The sequence below is a fragment of the Zootoca vivipara genome, chromosome 5, assembly GCF_963506605.1.
Source record: "Zootoca vivipara chromosome 5, rZooViv1.1, whole genome shotgun sequence".
In the NCBI taxonomy this organism is placed as follows: domain Eukaryota; kingdom Metazoa; phylum Chordata; class Lepidosauria; order Squamata; family Lacertidae; genus Zootoca; species Zootoca vivipara.
Window position 1 is genome coordinate 50,788,307 of NC_083280.1, and position 20,517 is coordinate 50,808,823.

General features: G+C 41.9%; 1 protein-coding gene across 14 annotated transcripts in view; it reads right to left on the reverse strand.

The window, feature by feature from the left end:
• Positions 1-11,653: 11,653 nt before the first annotated feature.
• ABLIM1 (actin binding LIM protein 1) overlaps positions 11,654-20,517 on the reverse strand; it is a 198,521-nt gene continuing 189,657 nt past the window's right edge. For 13 of the 14 annotated variants that reach the window (XM_060274770.1, XM_060274768.1, XM_060274761.1 and 10 more), the window contains one exon: positions 19,111-20,411. In XM_060274770.1, the coding sequence (XP_060130753.1) occupies positions 20,374-20,411 (38 nt within the window). In that variant the 3' untranslated portion in view covers positions 19,111-20,373. Of the gene's footprint in view, positions 15,202-15,316; positions 15,398-18,959; positions 19,035-19,110; positions 20,412-20,517 lie in introns of those variants that run through there. The other variant, XM_060274773.1, reaches the window with a different exon arrangement.

Sequence of the window (20,517 nt, forward strand, 5' to 3'; positions counted from 1 at the left end):
GTATAGTTCGAGACAACTACGTAATAGGATTAGACAACGGAGGTAAACTGGCTTTGTAAAAAACTAACGTGTTCGAGTAAAAAACTTCCATATTCTGGAATGTGTACATTTAGAAGATATTTTGGTGTACTGTAGGCTATGCTGAAAACTTTTACTACTAGTGTTTCTTAGAATTAGAAGAAAGTTAACAGTAGTTCCTGTTTTTTCTACTTTTTATTATTTGGACAAAAAACAAAGACTGCCATGTTGGCCCATAAAGAACATTTGCAAAATATATTTATTAGGCTAATAGTGAGCAATTAGAGTCCTCTAGAATTCTTCATGGTAGGAGGAGAATGGATACACCACATCTCCAGTTAGAGTGCCCTAATGGTAAGTTGTAGTTAGAAATAAGTACGGTACCTGGAACAGAATACTCTGTATTTTCAGTACAGAAATAGCGAAATATAATGCATTTTTTTAAAAAAGAAATACTTGAGGTCTCTGCTTTCTATTCGCCATCTCAATCAATACTTCAAGGGCACCAACATTATACCATTATAAACAACCAGGATCTCCCACCTGGAGCTGTTTCTGCCTCTCTGGTCTATCTAAAATATGATACCTGTTTGTTTGTTTGTTTGTTTGTTTGTTTGTTTGTTTGTTTGCTTGTGTGTGTGTGTTTGTGTGTGTGTGTTTTTAAAGTTTATCCAGGATATTATGCATAAGGATCACCTTGTGTCCCATTCTCCATTTCAGAATGGCAATTGGACCATGTGCTACGGTATCTTCCTTTTCTCCTTCTAGTGATACCAGTTCTTTTTAGCATAGATGATGACCATAATGATACATTACTCACAAACCAATAATTAAGCTTCCAGGCTGCCATTTTTAACCTCCAAATATCTCAAGTTAAGAAACAAGTCATGGCAAAACCTGGCATCATAAAGTCATATTAAACTAATAGCTCTGGGGAATAATCCTGAGTCACAAGAGGTAATTATGAACAGTAGTCAAGGCATAAGAGCCTCTGGCATTCCGAAATTGCACAAATGTGATGTTGAACCACTTTGGGTTCCCCAGGAGATGAAGGGTCAGGCTCAGTATGAACATGCAATAGAATAAGAAGTGCTTAAGTAGACTGTACCACTGCAGAGGCCAGGGGTGTGATGCTATTTTAAATACTTCCCCATGTAAAAACAACAACCTTTAAAAACTCTCTGTAAATAAATAAAACCCAGTTTGTTAGGGAAATGTAGTCCTTTATCACTTCAGGATCCTAGCCCCAATTCCATGGCACGTGTAGATCAGGCTTTGGTCTGTAACTGGACTCAGGTGTGGCAGAGTCATGGTACTTTCCGTAAGGACATTAATTCCTGCCATTTTGGTCCTATCATCTCCTTCCAATTATACCTTAATACAATCCTGCCGTATGACATTTGCCTTTTGTAAAGGTTTACAGCAGCTGAATGCAATATTAGACTCTTGTCACTTAGGCCGGATTACTTGTATCCAGAGAAAGTCAAACTAGGGGCCTCTCCAGACATCTTTTTAAAAATGTATTTGTTATTACTTGGGCTCGTGACGTTGTCAGGGTGGTTATACATTATCTTGCTTTCAATACTCTTTGCACCTGCAAACGTTTAAGGGTCAACAGAATGCTTCATTTCCAGTCAGTGTATGTCCCATAACTTGCTGCTGACATCCTGTAACCTTTTATACCATAAATGGTTTGGGGGGGGGTTGTTTTTTTGTCCCACTTTTGTTGCACTATAGTGCAAAGGTGTCCCCCAATACAAATCGCAGAACAACTAAAGTGGAATGATGTGTGGATGGTACAGTATAAATCCACCACTTGTTGGCATCCATCTGTCTTGGGAGAAAATGAAAGTGTGCGCCTTTGGGATGAAGTCAAACCGTTGGATGTTGCCAGCCTTCATGTTTGCGGACATCTTTGTAGAGCAGAATTGGTGTGCCAATGGACCTGATGCCTAAAGCCAGCTCCCCGTAGAGCATGTCCTTGGGGATCCACCGCTAATGCACTATTATTGCTTCAATTACATGTTGCGGAATACACCCCATTAAAAAAACAATAGTTTGGAAGGGCCCTAGGAAAGTCAAGGAGGTTGGTCCTGGTCTGTATGTTATTTCCGAGTCTGTTCTTGCAGTTCAGGTCACATGAAATGCAAATCCCCAGCACCATTTTCCTTGCTGCCCCCTTTCACCTCTTTCACCTTTGTTATTATAACACCAGATAAAGCCTTCTAGTCTTCATTGCATCTGAAACTCAGCACTGGAGGCATCTGACTCACCTTGCCTCAGGGTAAGGCTGGCCTAGTAAGAATGCTCCCATCCTTTCCCATGAGATAAATGGTGCTTAGCTTCAAAACCAGACAACTCAATCATTCCAGGAAGTGACTAGGAGCCTGCCAGATAAGTGTTGATAGGGAGAGTGCCAAGGGACAAAAGGAGGAAGTTGGACCAGGCAGTGTTGGATGGAGGATTTAAATGGGACTAATGTTGAAATGGAACCAGGAAACGCAAGTGACTCTGGGCTGGGATTCTGGTGAGGGTTTCTCGAGGGCAGGTAGATTCATTTGGTTTGTTTTTAGAGATGGCCTTAGCTATTTTTCTAGGCCTAAGGCTTCATCCTGGATGGAATATGGACTGGATGGACTGGACCTAATGGTCAGGGGTCCCTTTACCTTTAAGGCTTCATCCTGGAAGGACCCAGGTGGCGCTGTGGTTAAACCACTGAGCCTAGGGCTTGCTGATCAGAAGGTCAGCGGTTCGAATCCCTGTGATGGGGTGAGCTCCCGTTGCTTGGTCCCAGCTCCTGCCAACCTAGCAGTTTGAAAGCACGTCAAAATGCAAGTAGATAAATAGGAACCGCTACAGCGGGAAGGTAAACGGCGTTTCCATGTGCTGCTCTGGTTTGCCAGAAGCGGCTTTGTCATGCTGGCCACATGACCTGGAAGCTATACGCCGGCTCCCTCGGCCAATAATGCGAGATGAGCGCGCAACCCCAGAGTCGGTCACGACTGGACCTAATGGTCAGGGGTCCCTTTACCTTTAAGGCTTCATCCTGGATGGAATATTTTGACATAGTTATTGGCACAGCTGTGCAGATATGATGAACATGTGGTGCCACATCATGAGTAGGGAATGTTTTTCAGCTAGAGAGCCACTTTCCCTTCGAGGAAAGCTGCTGAGGGCCACATGCCAGTGGTGAGCAGAGCATTGACTTAATTCTCCCTCGTGCAGTAGGCCAGTTTCAGCACATACACATCCCTCTTTGTCCTTCATTCAGACAAGCAAGAGACATGATAATAGTTCAAGGAAACAGTCCGGTCAGGCAAAATACTGGGGGTGTGAAGCACAGCCTGTGAAGGGAGTGGCTTGGGAGAGTCCCCCTAGGTCTGAGGTTTCCCACCCATGTGCTACGTGGTTACAGTAAAAATCACCCTCCCCCCAAATTGGACAACTTTTGCAATTGGTCCACAAGTGTGCAAGTGTTGTGATATCCTTTTATTTCGTGATAATAGTGTACCAGCCAAAAGAAGTTTGTTTGACAACCTGCTAAATAAAATCCATGATTTTGTTTAAATTGAGGAATGCAAGTTAATGGAATAGGTGTGGTAATCTTACTCAAGCAACACTAAAGAAGGTTCCACTCCCTGCTATACTTTAGTGTTCCCTCTCCATTCATGAAGATACTTTCTGTTTCGATGGGGTTGTGTCTTTACTTTAAAAAAAGGGGAAGCTGAAATTTGTAGAATTCTCATGAGAGCCTTTCAGGCCCCAGCGAGATTTGGAGCATCACTCTCAGTTTTACAGAATCTGCTCTCCCATACCAGTTCTGAGCTGACGAAAGGGTGTTTTTTCTGGAATATTCCCAAAGATAAAGTTTTGGGCCTTGGCTTTTTCCTTAGACACAGTGCATTTCAGCCTAGCCAAAGTCAATAGCCTTCCACAGTTCTTCAAATTGCAGCTGCATATGGAGCTGCAGAATTTCTCACATAAACGTATAGCATGAAACTGAATTCATGTCGACATATCATTGAAAAAATAATGGAGAAAAATATTCTGTCAGACTTCAACACAAACAAGACAAGTGGGAATAGCTTCTGGTTGACACATCTATTGTGAATGGTTTCTTTTCTCTCTCCCATCCTCCTTTCCACTTCTGCTGATTTTTATGTGAGATGAGAAGTCAGCTTTGTAAACAAGAAAATTTCAACCCTCATTTTCCCAGGCGGCCTAACAAATTCCACTGCTGTCTGTTAGCATCACTATGCATTTCGTGGAAATAGGTCACATTCACATTCTGCGTATCTCTAACTATTGCTTACTTTTTTTTCTTTTTTAAAAAAGAGAAGTTGAGATAGTTGCTTTCCTACTTGGAAAAAAAATCACTGTAATTCAAATGACTTTTTTGAAGGGGTCTGATCTGTGCACATGAGATCTTCTGGTAGAAGCAACTGAGAGAATATAAATAAAAGTTCAAAAGAAGAGGGAAACTTCCAGTGGGGATGAAACAGTTGAAATTCACTGGTTCGATAGGAAGATGGATGACTGGAAATACTGTTCTCTGACACAATTAGAACTTTATGTAGGACTTTTTTAAAAAAATGTATCTGACGAAACATCCTGCTGTGAGGGTATTTCAGTTCTGCGAACAGAAACATTGGCCCCAATCCAACATGGAGTTAAGCCTGCTTAAGCCTGTGGATTCAATGACCTTAAGCCCGTTTAACTTACTGTTGGTTTGTGACCCCTCTGTGCAAAAGAGTCTTAACGAATTCTAGATATTCACATGTTAACTACTGCCTTTCAAGCTGCGCCTTCAAATTGCATTTATTTCAGCCATTTATGCCCTGCCATTCCATTAAAATGTTCACCGTGTGTTAAAGTTTTTTTTACGTTAATATATATATATATTAACAGCAACAATGCAAGACAAAGATAAAAGGAGGTAGCAAGCATCCTTTAGATAAATGAGCCATCTAAAAACACAAAAACACAATTTTTAAAAGTGCATACAGAGCAGATAACACATTAAAAACATTGTAATAATTAAACTGAAAGCTGTGATCTAAGCACAGAAACCAGGCAGGAATAAAAAGCCTGTTTGGGTGTAAAGTTCATCTGAATGGAGGTTTGAGAGGGGTGCATATGCAGAAACCACTGACATTTGCATGGCAGAAAATGTACAAAGCAGAGAGTCCTATCCGTTGCTCTTTTACCTCTGACACTTGTCTGCTTTTTCCTCTGACCCCTCCCACCACAGGTATGTGGCTCCCAGAAGGTTGCCCACAAGGGAATGTGGCCCTCGGTCTGCAAAAAGGTGTTCCATCTGTGTTCTGATGTATGTACTGCAGCACTTTGTCCATTTACATCAGCCACTCCCCTCAAAGGCTTCTGGGTTATCGAGTAACTGCAGCCTGCCTGCTTGTCCTGCTCCCCACAAGGTGATAATTGGGACTAAGCACTTACCAGGATGCCACAGAGATTTCTTCTGGCAGCCACTTAACATTTAATTGGGGTATTAACGCCATCAAAGAAGCAATTTCTAACAATGATTCATTCACTGGCTGTCTTGAAAACAGTTTAGGATTATAAGCTTGCCTGCAGCTTCATGTTCACAACAACTGGCCAATGCATGGCATTCCTTTAATCAAGGTCCACTGTATTTACCCTGCCTGCCTGGATTTTAGGTTCCACACAAAAAAAGGCTCCCACAATAAATGTTAATATTTTTAACACTAGTTGTCACAAGTTGCTCAGCTGGGTGTTCATTTTCTCAGCTGTATATTAAAAATCCCAGCAAAAGAACTATATTTGTTTATTATAATTAGGGTTGTGTGTGTATGTGTGTTTTATTATTTTTGTCAGCCACCTTAAACTGTTAGGAAAGGCAGGATATAATTTTTTAAAATAAATAAACGTAACCCAAAAGTTTTTAATTTGCTATGTATGCTGACTTCATACCATTTTGTTATTTCTTAATAGTTTACACATTTCCTTTGGTCACCAAAATGCTTTTATGAATTCATATCTTGTTCTTCCTTGTATTATGTCTGCAGCCATTACTGGCATTTTGATTATGTTTACAGTTGCAAGGTAGAGCACTTTGCAGTGCATTGTGCCATAATTCATAGAATCATATAGCAGGAATGGGGGCTCACACTCATGCAGGAAACTAGGGTTGCCATATTTTGAAGAACAAAAAAAGAGGACACATTTGCCAATTTCTGCTTTTATATATGGATCGCTATGACGACTCTCATTTTTACATACCCATGAAAAAGAGGGTGTGTCCTGGAAAAAGAGGACATATGGCAATCCTAAGAAGCATTTGGCTCATCTGGGGTGTGAATGCAAGACCTCTTGCAGGTTAAAATCCTTGATACAAAATCGGAAGAATATGGCAGCATAGGGGCTGTTTAAAGCTGACGTAGGGTCTTGACTTTGCTGGACTCCTGGGCCCTTAAAAACAAAAACCATAATCTGTAAATGAACTTTTTGAAAAAGGCACCCTATCGAACAATTCACAACACTTTCCCTTTATCCAAGCCACAGAACCCAATCTGGACATGCTCCCAAGGTCCTACAAAAGACAGGACTGAAGTCTTATTTAGTTACAGCTTCAAACCAATTAAAGCACAAGCAAAGGGAACAAGCAAGTATATTGGTGTGTATGTAAATAACATTTTTGTTTCAGGTTTCCCCCCTTGCTGTGGAGGAAACAAATTTTTTTACAGATGTGGTAAGGGGGGGGGCATTGGAGTCTTATGTTGTAGTTCTTAAAGGAAGTGGTCCCAAGGAGCCATATATATTTAACAGCAAATTAGTGCTGACATTTGACTGTGTTTCAATCAGATCTAGTTTTTGGCACCGTTATCTGTATTTTTAACATGCTGTGAAGATTCACTTTACCAGCTGCCTTGCTGTGTTGGGGAACGTTGTGCATTCCTCCATCATTACTCAGGGGTCAGAAACTCAGAATTATTTTAGTATCAGGGAAACAGGAAATAAAATGAGGCTTTTAGAGTTTGAAGGGTTTTTTGTTTTGTTTTTTGTTTAAAAGAGATTAAAAGTCTGCTAGTAAGTTCAGATATTAAAGAAAGCCAGGAGAGAAGGATTTGAAGCCCCATTGTGGCGGTTAATAGCAAATGAACAACTGCTTCTTCACATGTGTGGTAAATGTCATTCATAATGAATAGGAGAATTATCAAGTTTGCTATTTAAGGCTTCTCAAATTTGAAGCAACTTGGGGGCTGAAACTTTCAAATTTGACGTTTATTCTGAAATAAACTTTGCAGATCACTGACATGTTTTGGATGTGAGTTGTGACACTGCTAGTCTGGGACAGTGGTGCATGCCACCTTAAGCCACAATAGAAATTGGAGTTCTTGGTAAGTTCAGAAGTAAACAAAAAATTACAAGAACTCGGGCCAGAAAGGATAATTTCAAAAATTCTTCACAAAGTTTTATTCAGGATAACTTCCAGTGAGCATCAACATCAGGACAAGGCCCTGTTTCGATGATTCTTCATCAGCTGGAATGTAAAAGTTAACATAAATCTTGTAATGAGAAATTATTCAACTCTTTAGATATAAGGTTTTAACAAATAAAAAGGACAGAGACTGTATTCAAATAAACATTACTGATATATCTGTGAGTGATCAACATAACTTCAACCTCATAGTCTGCTTTCTAAATCAAGATTTAAACTGCTTGTAACGTACAAAACGTAAATAAGAACTCCTCTTACAAAATATAATAGTCCTTGTTACAGGAATACTTGTAGTTATCTACAAACAGAGTTATAATACTTGGGAAAAACAAAGGTAGCTTACCGAGGTTTCTCAGGTCTAAGTGTACCAAGTATGTTTGCTTTGCTAACTCAAATTGTTTGCAGCACTTAAATGATAGAGGAAATGAGGTTGCAGGAAAATTAAAGAGACAGTATTGCATTTAGGCGTACTAAAAGTGTTGAGATAATTTAAAGGCATATGGACATAACTAGGTTCAATGTTGTTTCAAAGTACAAATTCGATTATAGGAATGATGTGAAGTCTAGACTATTGTTCAAGCCCCCTGGATGTAAAGTGTTGAAAAGATGAATAAATTTGGACTCCTGTTGGAGAAGGAGTCTGTCAATGTTCATACGTTGAAAGCGGGTTTGCGGCAATGTCCAAATTACAAAAAATGAGAAGTCATCTTCTGTATGTTTGTGTTGAGTATAGTGTTCAACTAGTGGCGCCTCCAAAATGGCATCAGGTGACCTGTTTTCATTTCATGTGGTTTGAAATAAAACCTGGTGGGCAAAGGAACAGCACTTTGCAAGTGCCAACAACCAACTGATTAGTACCAATGCTAAAGTCTAATGCCTGGTGACTGTATGTGCTTTGCAGGCACTGCCAGTCACCTGATAGGTGGTGCCTGCAAAGCCCACTATTGGCCCAGCTGCATCTTTAGCTGCCCCTCAGATGAAAACAGATGGGGCAGGTGGGCTTGACTTGGCCAAAATAGCGTCACAGACAAAATGGGGGAGCCTAGTGGGCTTAATTAGGCCCATGGGTCACAGGTTGCCCACTGCTGTCTGGGCTGGGAGAAGGAATCATACGTCTAAACATGAGTTGAAGAACAGAAACTAAATATTTCACTTGAAAATAGGGACAAACTTAAGGCATGTGGGATCTACTCTTTCTCCCAACCCCCAAATCCCAGTCCAGTAGCTGGCTGTGTGTGCAGAGCTAAGCCAGTTACAGAGCAAAGACAATTGCAAACAACATCCCTTGAGTTATTAATGGGAACGAACTGTATGTGCAAGTATAAACCTACATGTGAGTTATCACAGAACAGAGATTCTAACAGCTGAATTTAAGGAGAAACTTTTCGCTGCTGTTTTTATGACAGCAAGAGTCAGAAACTCTTGCTGTTCTACTGAAAATCGTCCAGCAGTCTACCAATAAATAGATCTACTTCCTGCCCACACTTGTCCTAGATCCAGATACAAATTCCCTCTGAGCATATTGGCTGAGTTTGGCATTATGATGTGCAAGGGATTCATCAAGGCTTCGTTCCTTCCTCTTTAATTAGTGCTGCTGTTTGTTGCCAACACCTCTGTGGTTCCAGTCTGCAGGCAGCCCTTCAACAACAGACACACAAGCTCAAAGCACCATTGTTCTTTTTTCCTGGGTATGCACTTCCTAAGTACCTGTGAGATGTGCCTTTTGAGCCCACAAACTCTCATTGCAAGCTGCATATGCAGTTGCTGATGTTTGCTGATGCTTACAAAGAAAAGGCCAGATGAGCAGCTTTTTCTGTGGCAAAGCACTTTTTAAGCAGGACCAATCTCTGGAATGATAGCTGGAGCTTCTCCCTTCTATAGCCTCTTGCCATTGGGCAGACACAGAGGAAAGAGAGGTATGTGGGAGGTTCTCAAAGGGTTTTGGCTCAGCTTCAGTATCTGGAACTTGGTGGATGGTGGACTAGCCCTGCATGTGGCAGGCTGATTCTCCTCTGACTCTGAGGTCAAAGTTGAGGCCATGACAGAATAGGACTGGGAAGGCCCAGGTTCAAATCCCTAGTAGATGATGACACTGAATGGGTGGCCTTTGGCTGGTTACTATAGCAAAGCCTAACCAGTCTCTCAGTGTTGTTGTGAGACCAAAGTCCCCAGAGCTGTGGGATGTGGACAAACATTGCCCCTTGTTAAATAGCAAGTATGTCCCTCTCATCAACTGATGACAAAAAAGAGGGCCACTAAGTCTCAGCTGCCTCTACAATTGGCAAATAACAGGGCTGTAAAAAGTTGTTCCTCCAGCCACTGTAATGAGCTACCACAGAAGCAGAACAAGAATAATATTTTCCACGTATCCCATATCAGGGGAAGCCAATTCCCTCGCATTGATTTATGGACACCATTTGACTGCCAAACTGGGGGCCCAGTGAGATCTGGATGGTGGGCTTTCAACTCTGAGACTCAGCCCCACATGTTCCAAAGCAATTTAACTCCTCTTTTCCTAAATGTGCCCTCTGAGTGATTTTCGTTGATGCTTGCAGTCATGAAGAGTCTCTCTTTACCAAGGACTGCCCCACTCCCAAAATGCCCTCTCTTTTCCTGTAAACATTTGATAAAAAGCAACCCTTTGTCCCAAAGTACAACATCTGCCACCAGTGCAAAATCTGTTTTATATCAAGGTTTTGAAAGGGTGAACATGACCCAACTAAATACATGAAACAAAAATATCCAAAGAGCACAATAAGAATAAAGTTCAAAACTTTATTTGTTTACTTGGTTTGAGTACAACAGTGATGTAGATTATAGTGGGGTGGTTGGGTGAGATGAACAGCAATGATGGCCAATGTTTCGTTTTGCAGAAGAAGCAGACTTAACTGTATAGATAGGTATTGGTGATTTTTTTTTTCTTAAACAGAGGCTCCAAATCAGAGCTGTCCTACAACAAAGGAGGAAGAACAAACAAAGATAAGGGAAATAATCTGGAAAAGGCTATTTGGTTGCTTTCTGGAAATTGGCTGCCCAGGAAAGGGAAGAAACATGTAATTAAAAACCTTGCAGTTAAAACAAAGTTAAATCAAAGTGGTGCAAAATATGTTTCATTAAAGTGATCTTCCTACAGAACATTAATAAGGCTCCCTCGCTACAAGGGTTGTCAGCAGCTTTTACTATTTTGTACCACATGATGTCATTAACAATACAAAGTGTTGTCATGGGAATACACAACAGTTGATAAAGGTTCTTTTCTGACCTTGCTGGCTGAGAAATAGCCTAACATTGTGACTCTTTCCATCAAATTCCATGGGATTTACATCAGACCTCGATTGTGCCAGTTGCTTCAATGACAGATTACTTTGGAAAACAGGCAATGCAAAGTAGTATCTGTTACCCTTGAAGAACCAGGCCTGGGAGCAAAGAGCAGCATGAATTTGCCACCGATTTATACTGCTGCACTCCACCAGCTTGCTGAAGTTAATTACCAAACCTTCTGTTGATGTTCATGGGTTTGGAAGGAAGTCCCTAAAATAATGATCTGACCTATGCAGTGTTATCATTCTGACACATGGGTGAACATCTTCAAGATGTAATAATGAGCATGCCCCCGTTAGAAAGCATTTTGCACAAAGAAGAAATTCACAAAACTACCTGAAACCCACATTATTTTCTTATGTCATGATTTGGGGGTTAAACTATGCTTATTTGGGCACCTTTTCAAAGGCAGGAATTCAAGAAGGGCCTCTGTAGATTTGCCACTTTTTTGGGCAGCTATATTTCAGGCAGAAATTCAACTGGCATTGCTTCCCCCCCCAAAAAAGGAACTGCTGGGAAAGCAACACCTGGAAAAAGTGTTTGTTTCTTTACTTATTGCTACAGAGTCCCTTATTAGGAAGAGACTGTCATATTTGGAAAATAATGTCAACTAAAATGTTGCATTCTTTACACTAGATGGAATTTGGGATCAGGAAGTAGAAATGTGTGAGAGAAGGGCAGGGGCAGAGAAAAATGTCCTTAGTTAAGCACCAAAAGGAAGCTCTCGCTGTGTTTGCAGTCGTTTTCGGTCATCAACAGCTATCAGTCAGTCAATCACCCACTTCCACCACCCTTATGAGTGATCTCCCCTCCCCATCCCCACCCCTCCCCACCCCTTCTCTACATAAGTGCCTGGGGACTTCTATTTCACTGTATCTGAAGAAGTGTGCATGCACACGAAAGCTCATACCAAAATAAAAACTTAGTTGGTCTTTAAGGTGCTACTGAAGGAATTTTTTTGTGTTAGGAAATGGCATTCTTCTGTGTGGCTGGAGCCTACAGAATATTGGTTCCCCTTATGTTTAGCGGGCACATGTGAGATGTTTTCCAAGTAGCAACCATGCAACAAGTGGTTCACCCACACTAACTGCTGAGCTGAGTGACGTCTGCTCAGCATATGAGACGACTGGGAACTGATGCCATGATTGGCAGTATAGAAAATGTGTAGAGTGTTGAAATCAGCTGGTGGGACTGGAAGCTGGTTAATTTGTTTACTGCGTTCAAGATATACTATCTGTGCCCCTTTCTGTGGGACAGAGAGAAATGTATCTCCAGAGGTCACAGGATGGAAAGCGGTAGCATGAAGGGAAGTGCAAAGCCAAATCACTGAGATGTTGGATGTTGTGGCAGTGACAATAGCATGCCTAGGAATAAGGCATAGAACAGCCAGCCCATATATTTATTTATAGATTAGCTTCCAAACCATTGTCTGATCTTGGTACAAATATCCATTTTTCCCTCCACTGAACAGTGGCCTATTGCAAGCCATTAATCCAGAATGTTCTTTTGATTGTAAATGGCAGCGAGTTTGAACTAATGAGTCAACATAATATAATGATTGAAAGTGTTACTATAATGCAAATGTGGATTGAAAGTCTATTTGAGCATCCTAATGTTGCTACAAAATCATGTGGGATATGTGACAGATTTTAGTGGGTGAGATGTTTAGGTTTCCAACATGGCTAACCTCCCCTGCAGAGCTGGGGTCCTTATTATTCTGCTGCTGGCACTCTCCTCCTGCTAACTAATAAAGGATCTGACATACGACTTTCCCAGGAGCCACTTCATAAGCTGGTCATCAGTGTGGTGGTGAAAACTTTACCACTCACTCTGCTTCCCAGAGTTATAGTGTAGACATGTGGTAAGATTATTTTCACCACTTGACCAGACTTTCACAAAAAACATGTGCTTGCATTTTACCACATGTTCTTCTACAAATCAATATATGATGATGTGTGAAAGATCCTCTTTATGAGGATACGGGCTTGGATGACCAACCTATCAAACGCTTCTATGATAACACCTTTTGGCAAACGGTTCTCTCTGCTGAGCTCTTAAATGTAAGAGCAGGAAGTCCTGAATGTCCTGCCCTCAAAGGCATCCTTCATGGGCTGCCATCCAATACATGCTTGAACAGGAGGAAGTCTCATTGAAGACAGTGGGGTTTACTTCTGAGTAAACATGTATAGGATTTCCCTGTAAGTGACATGGTAGTGTCAAATTGAAAACAACAGTGAAAATGGCAACAATCATCACTCCAAGTAAAAGATAAACGTATCAAGTGCATCCTACTGTTGGCAAGAAACAGCTCTGGAGTCTGTGAAAACATGTTATTAACTGTTCTGAAATGAACAGAATATGCACAGCCCTCTAAGCAGTTCTGTTAGATGGGGGCCACTTCACACAATGCTCAGGACTGCATGTAGTTGAGGGAGCATCACTGATTTCAGAAACTGCCTTAGGTGTTCCTTCTTCTAGGCACTGAGGATAAAGAAAGCAAATAGCCTAGGCTGCAGCTTTGAAATATTACAAAAAAGAAAACCCAAGCGCTCTAACTATGGGTGAGCCTGTAGTTGCATGAATAAAACCAAATCAAACACTGGCCTGGTTCATATGTCATGCCAAGCCAAATGCATAGGCTCTAGGAGAGCTTCATGTCTCCATGGTCCTGCTGCCATGTGACACTGTGCTAAGCAATGGCATGGCTCACTGGGTCGTCTGAACCCAGGCTTGTGGTTTAGCTCACTCCAGACTTAACCAGAAGTTGCAACCAAGATTTGCCCTATGATTCATGGTTTACTCAGGAGAGCAAACCACGAGCCTGGGTTCAGATGATCCTAGGCAAGGTTTAGCTTAGCACAGCAGTACAAGGACCAAGGAGGAGCAAAGTCACTGCAGTCTCCTCCCTGGGAACATGTACAGTTGCACTGACTAAGCCATGATTTGGCTTAGCATGATATGCAAATCAGGCCATTAATTAACTTGATATTGTGCTGTGTCATCAAAGCATCCAAGAAAGTGGCCGATCTGTCATTTTTTAGCAGCAAAATTTCCAGGAGGTGTCTTGTTTCATAGCATCTCCTCTACAAAGTGGATTAAATATCATTTTCTTGTCACAGACATTCTGGAGGTCTACTGTACAGCATGCCAGTGGATGTATGCTGGTATAGGCGACAGTAGTCCTGATTCGGTCATTCCCTTTGTAATGGGATGGAACTTGCTTTGGTGTAGTCAGGTCACATCCCACACTATTGATGTTTGCAGGGTTGAGCCATCTTTGCAGGGATGATGTGATTATTTCCCATCTGCTAGACATCATAACAGGTAGTGACAGCATGGGAAGCAACGGCATAATTGCAAGAGCCCACATACTAGTCCTTTAGAAACATTACCAAAGCAGCATGTGGCTAGACCATGCCCCATAGATTGCCACATGGCACAAGTAGCATCTGAATTAAGCCTACACCTGTATTTCAGTTTGGAAATACTTTTCTCAACACAGAACGAGAAAACCAACTCTTTCATTTTTGGCTTGCTGCTCTGGTTAACACTTAGCAAACTCGCTTAAAGCTGGACAAAATGGAGGAGAGGAGACTTGACAACAAAATAAGATAATTTGCTCTTGAGATTCCTAGCAGATGTGTGCAAGTGCAAGCCGGGGGTTTCCTTGCAAATAATTTGGCTGGTATGCAGCAGAATGCTGGCTCAGTGGCCTGCTTTGCTGATGGGCACTGCAACAATAATAGGCCATTTGAAGGCAAGGCCAATTAATTGTAATGGCTATGCCCAAAGGATAAATATATTACACAGGATTCCTTCGTTAGCTACAGAATATAGTCATTCATTCCTTGGAGAGACCATGACGACGTAATAGTGGGTTGGCATCCTATTGGCACTTCCTGGCTCTATCAGCATTGCCCCTTGACCTTTAAATAAAAGTGAAGGGAAACGAGGGAGGGCAGAGCCGCTCCACATTATGTATTGATGCCATGTAAAAACTTTATAATGCATAAAGACCACTGCTGAGATTCAGAACGTCAACATTTTTGGGTCACAACTCTCTGGCAAGCTTGAAAGGCTCTTGCACAACTGCAAGGAATATATAGGTGCCTTTCTCAGATTTTCCCTTTAACCCCCATTTCCTCTTTCTCTCTCTCTGTCTGCCTGTCTGTCTCTTATGGTTGCTCTCCAAAAAAAGCGTTTGAACTTAAGTATGATACATTATCCTATATGTGGTATTTTCTCCCCTCCAAAGGAGAGAATGGGATTCAGAAGAGTTTGGCTTTCTTCTTCATGTCGTTGCGTCTCCAGAGAGGTAATTTATCAAATTCCTGTATCGTCATGCCGAATATTTCTTGGAAAACTTCAGGTGCTAAGTGACGCTGGAGGAAGACAAGGAAAAGGACAGCTATCAGTCCAAATGTTTAAACAAGAGACTTGTATCCTTTAAAAACCATTAGCCTAAACATCTATTCGGGGAGTCTGATATTCTCTTACCTCCAGCCTGGTTCTATCCACTTCTCGTAGAATTTTACTTCGCCCTCTGCTGGACACCATGAGCAGTTCATAGGGGAATATCTGTTAATGGTATACAAGAAGCATTTATGTAGATTTAGAGCACCCCAAAAAGATACCATTAAGCTCACAAGCAGAATGCAGTCACTGTTGGCAGACAGCTTCAAGTTCGCTAAAAGGCTGCCTTAAGTACTTGAATGTAATGTGCACTGTTTCCTTGAATCCTTTGTTCCTTAAAAAATAAATAAATCATACTTAATAAATCATCTGAGACCCAGGTGGCGCTGTGGGTTAAACCACAGAGTCTAGGGCTTGCTGATCAGAAGGTCAGCGGTTCGAATCCCTGCAACGGGGTGAGCTCCTGTTGCTCAGTCCCAGCTCCTGCCCACCAAGCAGTTCGAAAGCACATCAAAGTGCAAATAGATAAATAGGGACCGCTCCGGCGGGAAGGTAAACGGCGTTTCCGTGCGCTGCTCTGGTTCACCAGAAGCAGCTTTGTCATGCTGGCCACATGACCCAGAAGCTGTCTGCGGACAAACGCCGGCTCCCTCAGCCTATTGAGCGAGATGAGCGCCGCAACCCCAGAGTCGGACACGACTGGACCTGATGGTCAGGGGCACCTTTACCTTTAGCAGGATGTCTACACCAGTTCATTTTTGCACAACATCATACTAAAAATATATGTATAGAGCTGGTGGATTCTGCACATAATCCCATTTCATTTTATGGATTAACCTTGATGGGGGCATTGCCCATTTTGGTTTGTTCACATAAAAAATAATTATTTCATTAATGAAGGTACAATCGTTAGGTCTGAGCAAGTATCTCAATCATATGTCTTTTCTTCCACCCTTGTCCTGTCCAGTTGAAGCTGATTTTTCACATATCCATCATAGCTAGCTACCTAGCTAACTAACTAATTTGTTCTGCTGATTCAGTGGTTTTCTGTGTTGTGGAGTTTTCTAAGGAATTTAATAGGTGTTTCTTGATTAGAAGATAGTAATAGTGGACAAGTTTCTCTTATACTGCTATTCTAGACATAGAATCATAGAACTATGATGTTGTAAGAGACTATGAGGGTCATCTATTTGAACCCCCTGCAATGCAGGAATCCTTTGCCAATCATGAAGCTCAAACCCATGATTAAGAGTCTTGTGCTCTACCAACTGACCTATCCCAGCTCCATGCAGTAGAGGTTGGTCTCTTCTGCTAAATGGATCACTGTCCCACCAACCTCAGTCTGCCCCCAGTCAGCCCCAACCTGCCTGCCTTCTTACTTACAACTAATACACTGGCTGTCACTTTCCTCCTCCTTAGTTTGAGTTTTGTACATGTAGGGCAAACAGGTATAGGGACAAAACTAGAATTGTCTCTGCTTGTCATTGGCTTTAGCTCTATCTACCATTGACTCCCTTTCTACCCTACTAAGCCCCAATGGACACCAGTCACCACAGCATAAGAAAGGAATTGTTTTGTCCACACTTCTGCTTGTTCCAACGCTTTCCCCTAGGAAAACCTACTTTTTACAGCTGAATTGGAGCAAACGTCAATCAGGTTTTCCACAATGCGGAATATGGTGTACCAATAGGAGGAAATGAAACTTCTAGTCCTTTCTAGCTCTATCAAGATATCTAAACAAGAGTTCTTTATCTGAGCTACTGGCTGAATATGCCAATGATCAGAGCCCAGGGCCCAATTTTCCTCTCCTTGAAGGTACCGGTAGTCAGAGACTTTTGCCAATTTTTAAAAAACTGTCAAGAAAATGGTGGGACCTAATTGAGACCGCTAGTTGTTTTATCAGCTGTAACACCTAATGAAGATTACAGAAGTACAATAAAGAAGATAAAGTCATCAAACATATACCACTTAGTTTATTGTAATTAATTATTTAAATGATGTGTACTTTATATACAGCTTGGAAGAGAATTGGTAGTGGAATATGACAATTATACAATTCACTTTACTATATAACTTTAATTACATTTTTTAAAATGCTATACAATGCAACATAAAACTAACATACATTATTGTAACAAAATTAGCCAAAATTTCACAAAACTTTGCTGAGAACTTTGAAGTCATTAATCATATTCTTATATTTTACAAAACCACAACATAAAAGTAGTGCTCTTAAGTGCTTTTAAAAATATTTTAAGTTTGAGTCCAAAATTGGGCAGAATTCTCAGGTTGCTTTCATGATTGGCATCAAGCTAACGCATCTCGTCAGTACTGTACAAGGATTTATGCTAAACTTCCCATCTCCCATAAACTTCCCATACACGGCCTCCCCAAATCTGCTTTGGAGAGTTGAGGAATCCCCTAGAAGAGATTTAAGGAGCCCAAGGCAAGGAGAGGCGTAAAGTTATGTTGCACAAGCGTACATTCTTGTGCTGGTGGGACAAGTTCATTGGATACAGCCCCATAGTTTTAAAGATCAACTATTATGACAGTAGTGAGGAATTTCTGACCCATGGGCCTAATCAGGTTCAGCAGGGGGTCCTGCTGCAAGGCTGCTTTCCACCTGCCGTAACCTGATGTCACACATGGCATCAGTGGTGCGCAGTGCTTTTTTTCAGCAGGAGTGTGCCAGAACGCAGATCTCCCCACCCACCTCTTGCCTTTACATACTTCTGAGAAGCCCCAAATGAAAATTTCAAGTCAAAATGGAAGCTGTCCAACATGTGTGAGTCTACACTTTTTCTTAAGATCCATGACTCCACCTGGCTCCTAGTCGCTGCTAGCTGTGACTGGTCAAGTTATGGGGTGGGGCCAATTCATAGTTGCTTTTCTTCAATCAGGCCCTTTTGTAGCAGCAGCAGGCTTTAAGCCAGGCACCCCCAAACTTCGGCCCTCCAGATGTTTTGGGCTACAATTCCCATCTTCCCCGACCACTGGTCCTGTTAGCTAGGGATCATGGAAGTTGTAGGCCAAAACATCTGGAGGGCCGCAGTTTGAGGATGCCTGCTTTAAGCTTTGCTGCCAGGTCTCTACCGTTGCACGCATGTGCAATTGTGCAAGGGCCTGAATATAAGAGAACAAGGGAAGTGGAGGTGCATTCATTTGACCTGCATCAGAATGAGGGGAAAACCCCAAACTAGCTAGGGAGACAGTTTGCCGTAGTTTTTTAGCACCTCTGCAGGCGGTGAACATGGCTTCTATCAAGCCAGCATCTGTTTAGGGCTGCCTTGAGTCAACTGGTGATTTACTGTGACAACTTCATGGTGAGTTCCAGCACCTAATTTTCTTGGGGGGAAAGCACTGGAGGTAGGGTAGGTAAAGATGTGGCTCCCTGCTGAAAGGGGTGTTAACAGGCACCACTGCTCAGTTACAGACTGTGCCCTGTGGGTTCTTATTACTGTGGCTGTCAGAAGCTTGGTGCTGAAAGCTTACCAGTTTCAAGTTTTACTGAACGCTGCTGTCTATTTCCCAGGAAATATTAGCTGATCTTGCCCTGTATACATCAATGACATACGTCCTACAGTCCAAAGCAAGATAAGGCTGGCACGTAAGGAGCAACATTTTGGGGGGTGGGGGGACAGACCACAGGGCTACAAGCGCAAACTACCACCATTTCATAGGCAAACCATCACTGTCTTGAAGGAAAGTGAATAATGACTGCACTTGCCTTTGGTTCCAACATGTTAGGCATAGACACTCCTCGGTCCATTCGCATTCCGGGGACATGACCATCTGGGAGGGACTGTATCAGATATAGGTAAACATCAGACACACAGGTTACATGCACACACACACATAGAAAGGGTAAAGGCATTCAAGGTGAATATGGACATGAATTTATACTATGATCCCATGTTAGATTTTTACATCAGCCAATGGAATACTGTTATTATGTACTCCTTAAATAAGTTAACAATCTGGTTTCTATGGTGTTCAACGAAAGCATTCCCAGTAGGAAGGATTAAGTAGCAAGTTAAGAGAATCTTTCTGGATCTAAGGACCAAAGAATTGACCTACTGGATCAGACCAAAGATCTATCAGATCCAGCATTCTGTTTCCAAGAGTGGCTAGCTAGATGCCTCTGGGAAGCTTATAAACAAGCATTTGTCCCCAGTATCTGGTATTAATAAATCAGTTTGTAGCGGAGGAAGAGGAATGACGGACAATATTGACTCACAGAACTGACTTGTTATCTTCTATGTTACCGTATTTTTCCATCTATAAGACGCCCCCTTGTATAAGATGCCCCCTATTTTGGGGGCCTCAAAATTTAGATAATAGGGGGGTTGAGCTTTTGGGGAGGATTATTTGGGGAGAATGCCAAAAATTACTCACCCGCCAGAACGCAGCACACAACCGCTCATGCCGCTTACAATCTCTGGCTCGGGTGAGCGATTTTCGGCAACTCCCCCCCAACAATCAAGCGGCCATTCGCCGCTTAAAAACTCAGCCCTGTTCTAAAAAGACCTGCCCAGTAAAATGGCAAGTTCCTACCTATCCCAGGCTGAAGAAGACTTTCCACATTAATAGCATAATATGCAATAAAGATTCTGTCCAGATCATCTGTTCATAAGAATTTTACGTAGAATTTAGAGTTAGGGCTGGCGTTTAGAAGAAACAACAACCCTTTTTATTGGTCAATCAATGGATCTTCATGTCAGTGTTATATGAGGTCATTTGCTGGCTCTTTCTTCCATGCCCACGTACCACATACAAAGGAGGAAAGGTCAGGGAATCATATGTGGAAAATAGGAAGATGGTATGGCTTCAGAAAGAGGAGAGTTATTGTCTGGACCTCCCTTGTTTGGAACCAGAGAGATCAGGAGAAACTCGATGGAGAAACAACTGCCACAGGTGGCTTTCAGGTCAGTCTTCCAAAAGCTTACCAAGCAAGTCACAAAACTGGCCTATGCAAGGTATTGTGTTAGCTGTGCCCTTTTCCACAGTGATATAAGTTTACATCATTGGTTAGAAATGAAACATGCAGATAAACATGTGCTAAGAAACTCTTCCCTGTAGTGGAAATTCAGACTTGAGTCACATAGCGGATGAATTGTCGATGGAGTTGGTTAGATACTTGGTTACTTGATAGAAGAAAATCTGTACTGTACCTGAAAATCTGAAAAGTGATGGGGATGGGGTGGGGAGAGAAACAGCATCAGGATTAGGATACCAAACAATGTGTGTTTCATTTAATCCCCGAGCTCATAACTTGCAGGAATCGA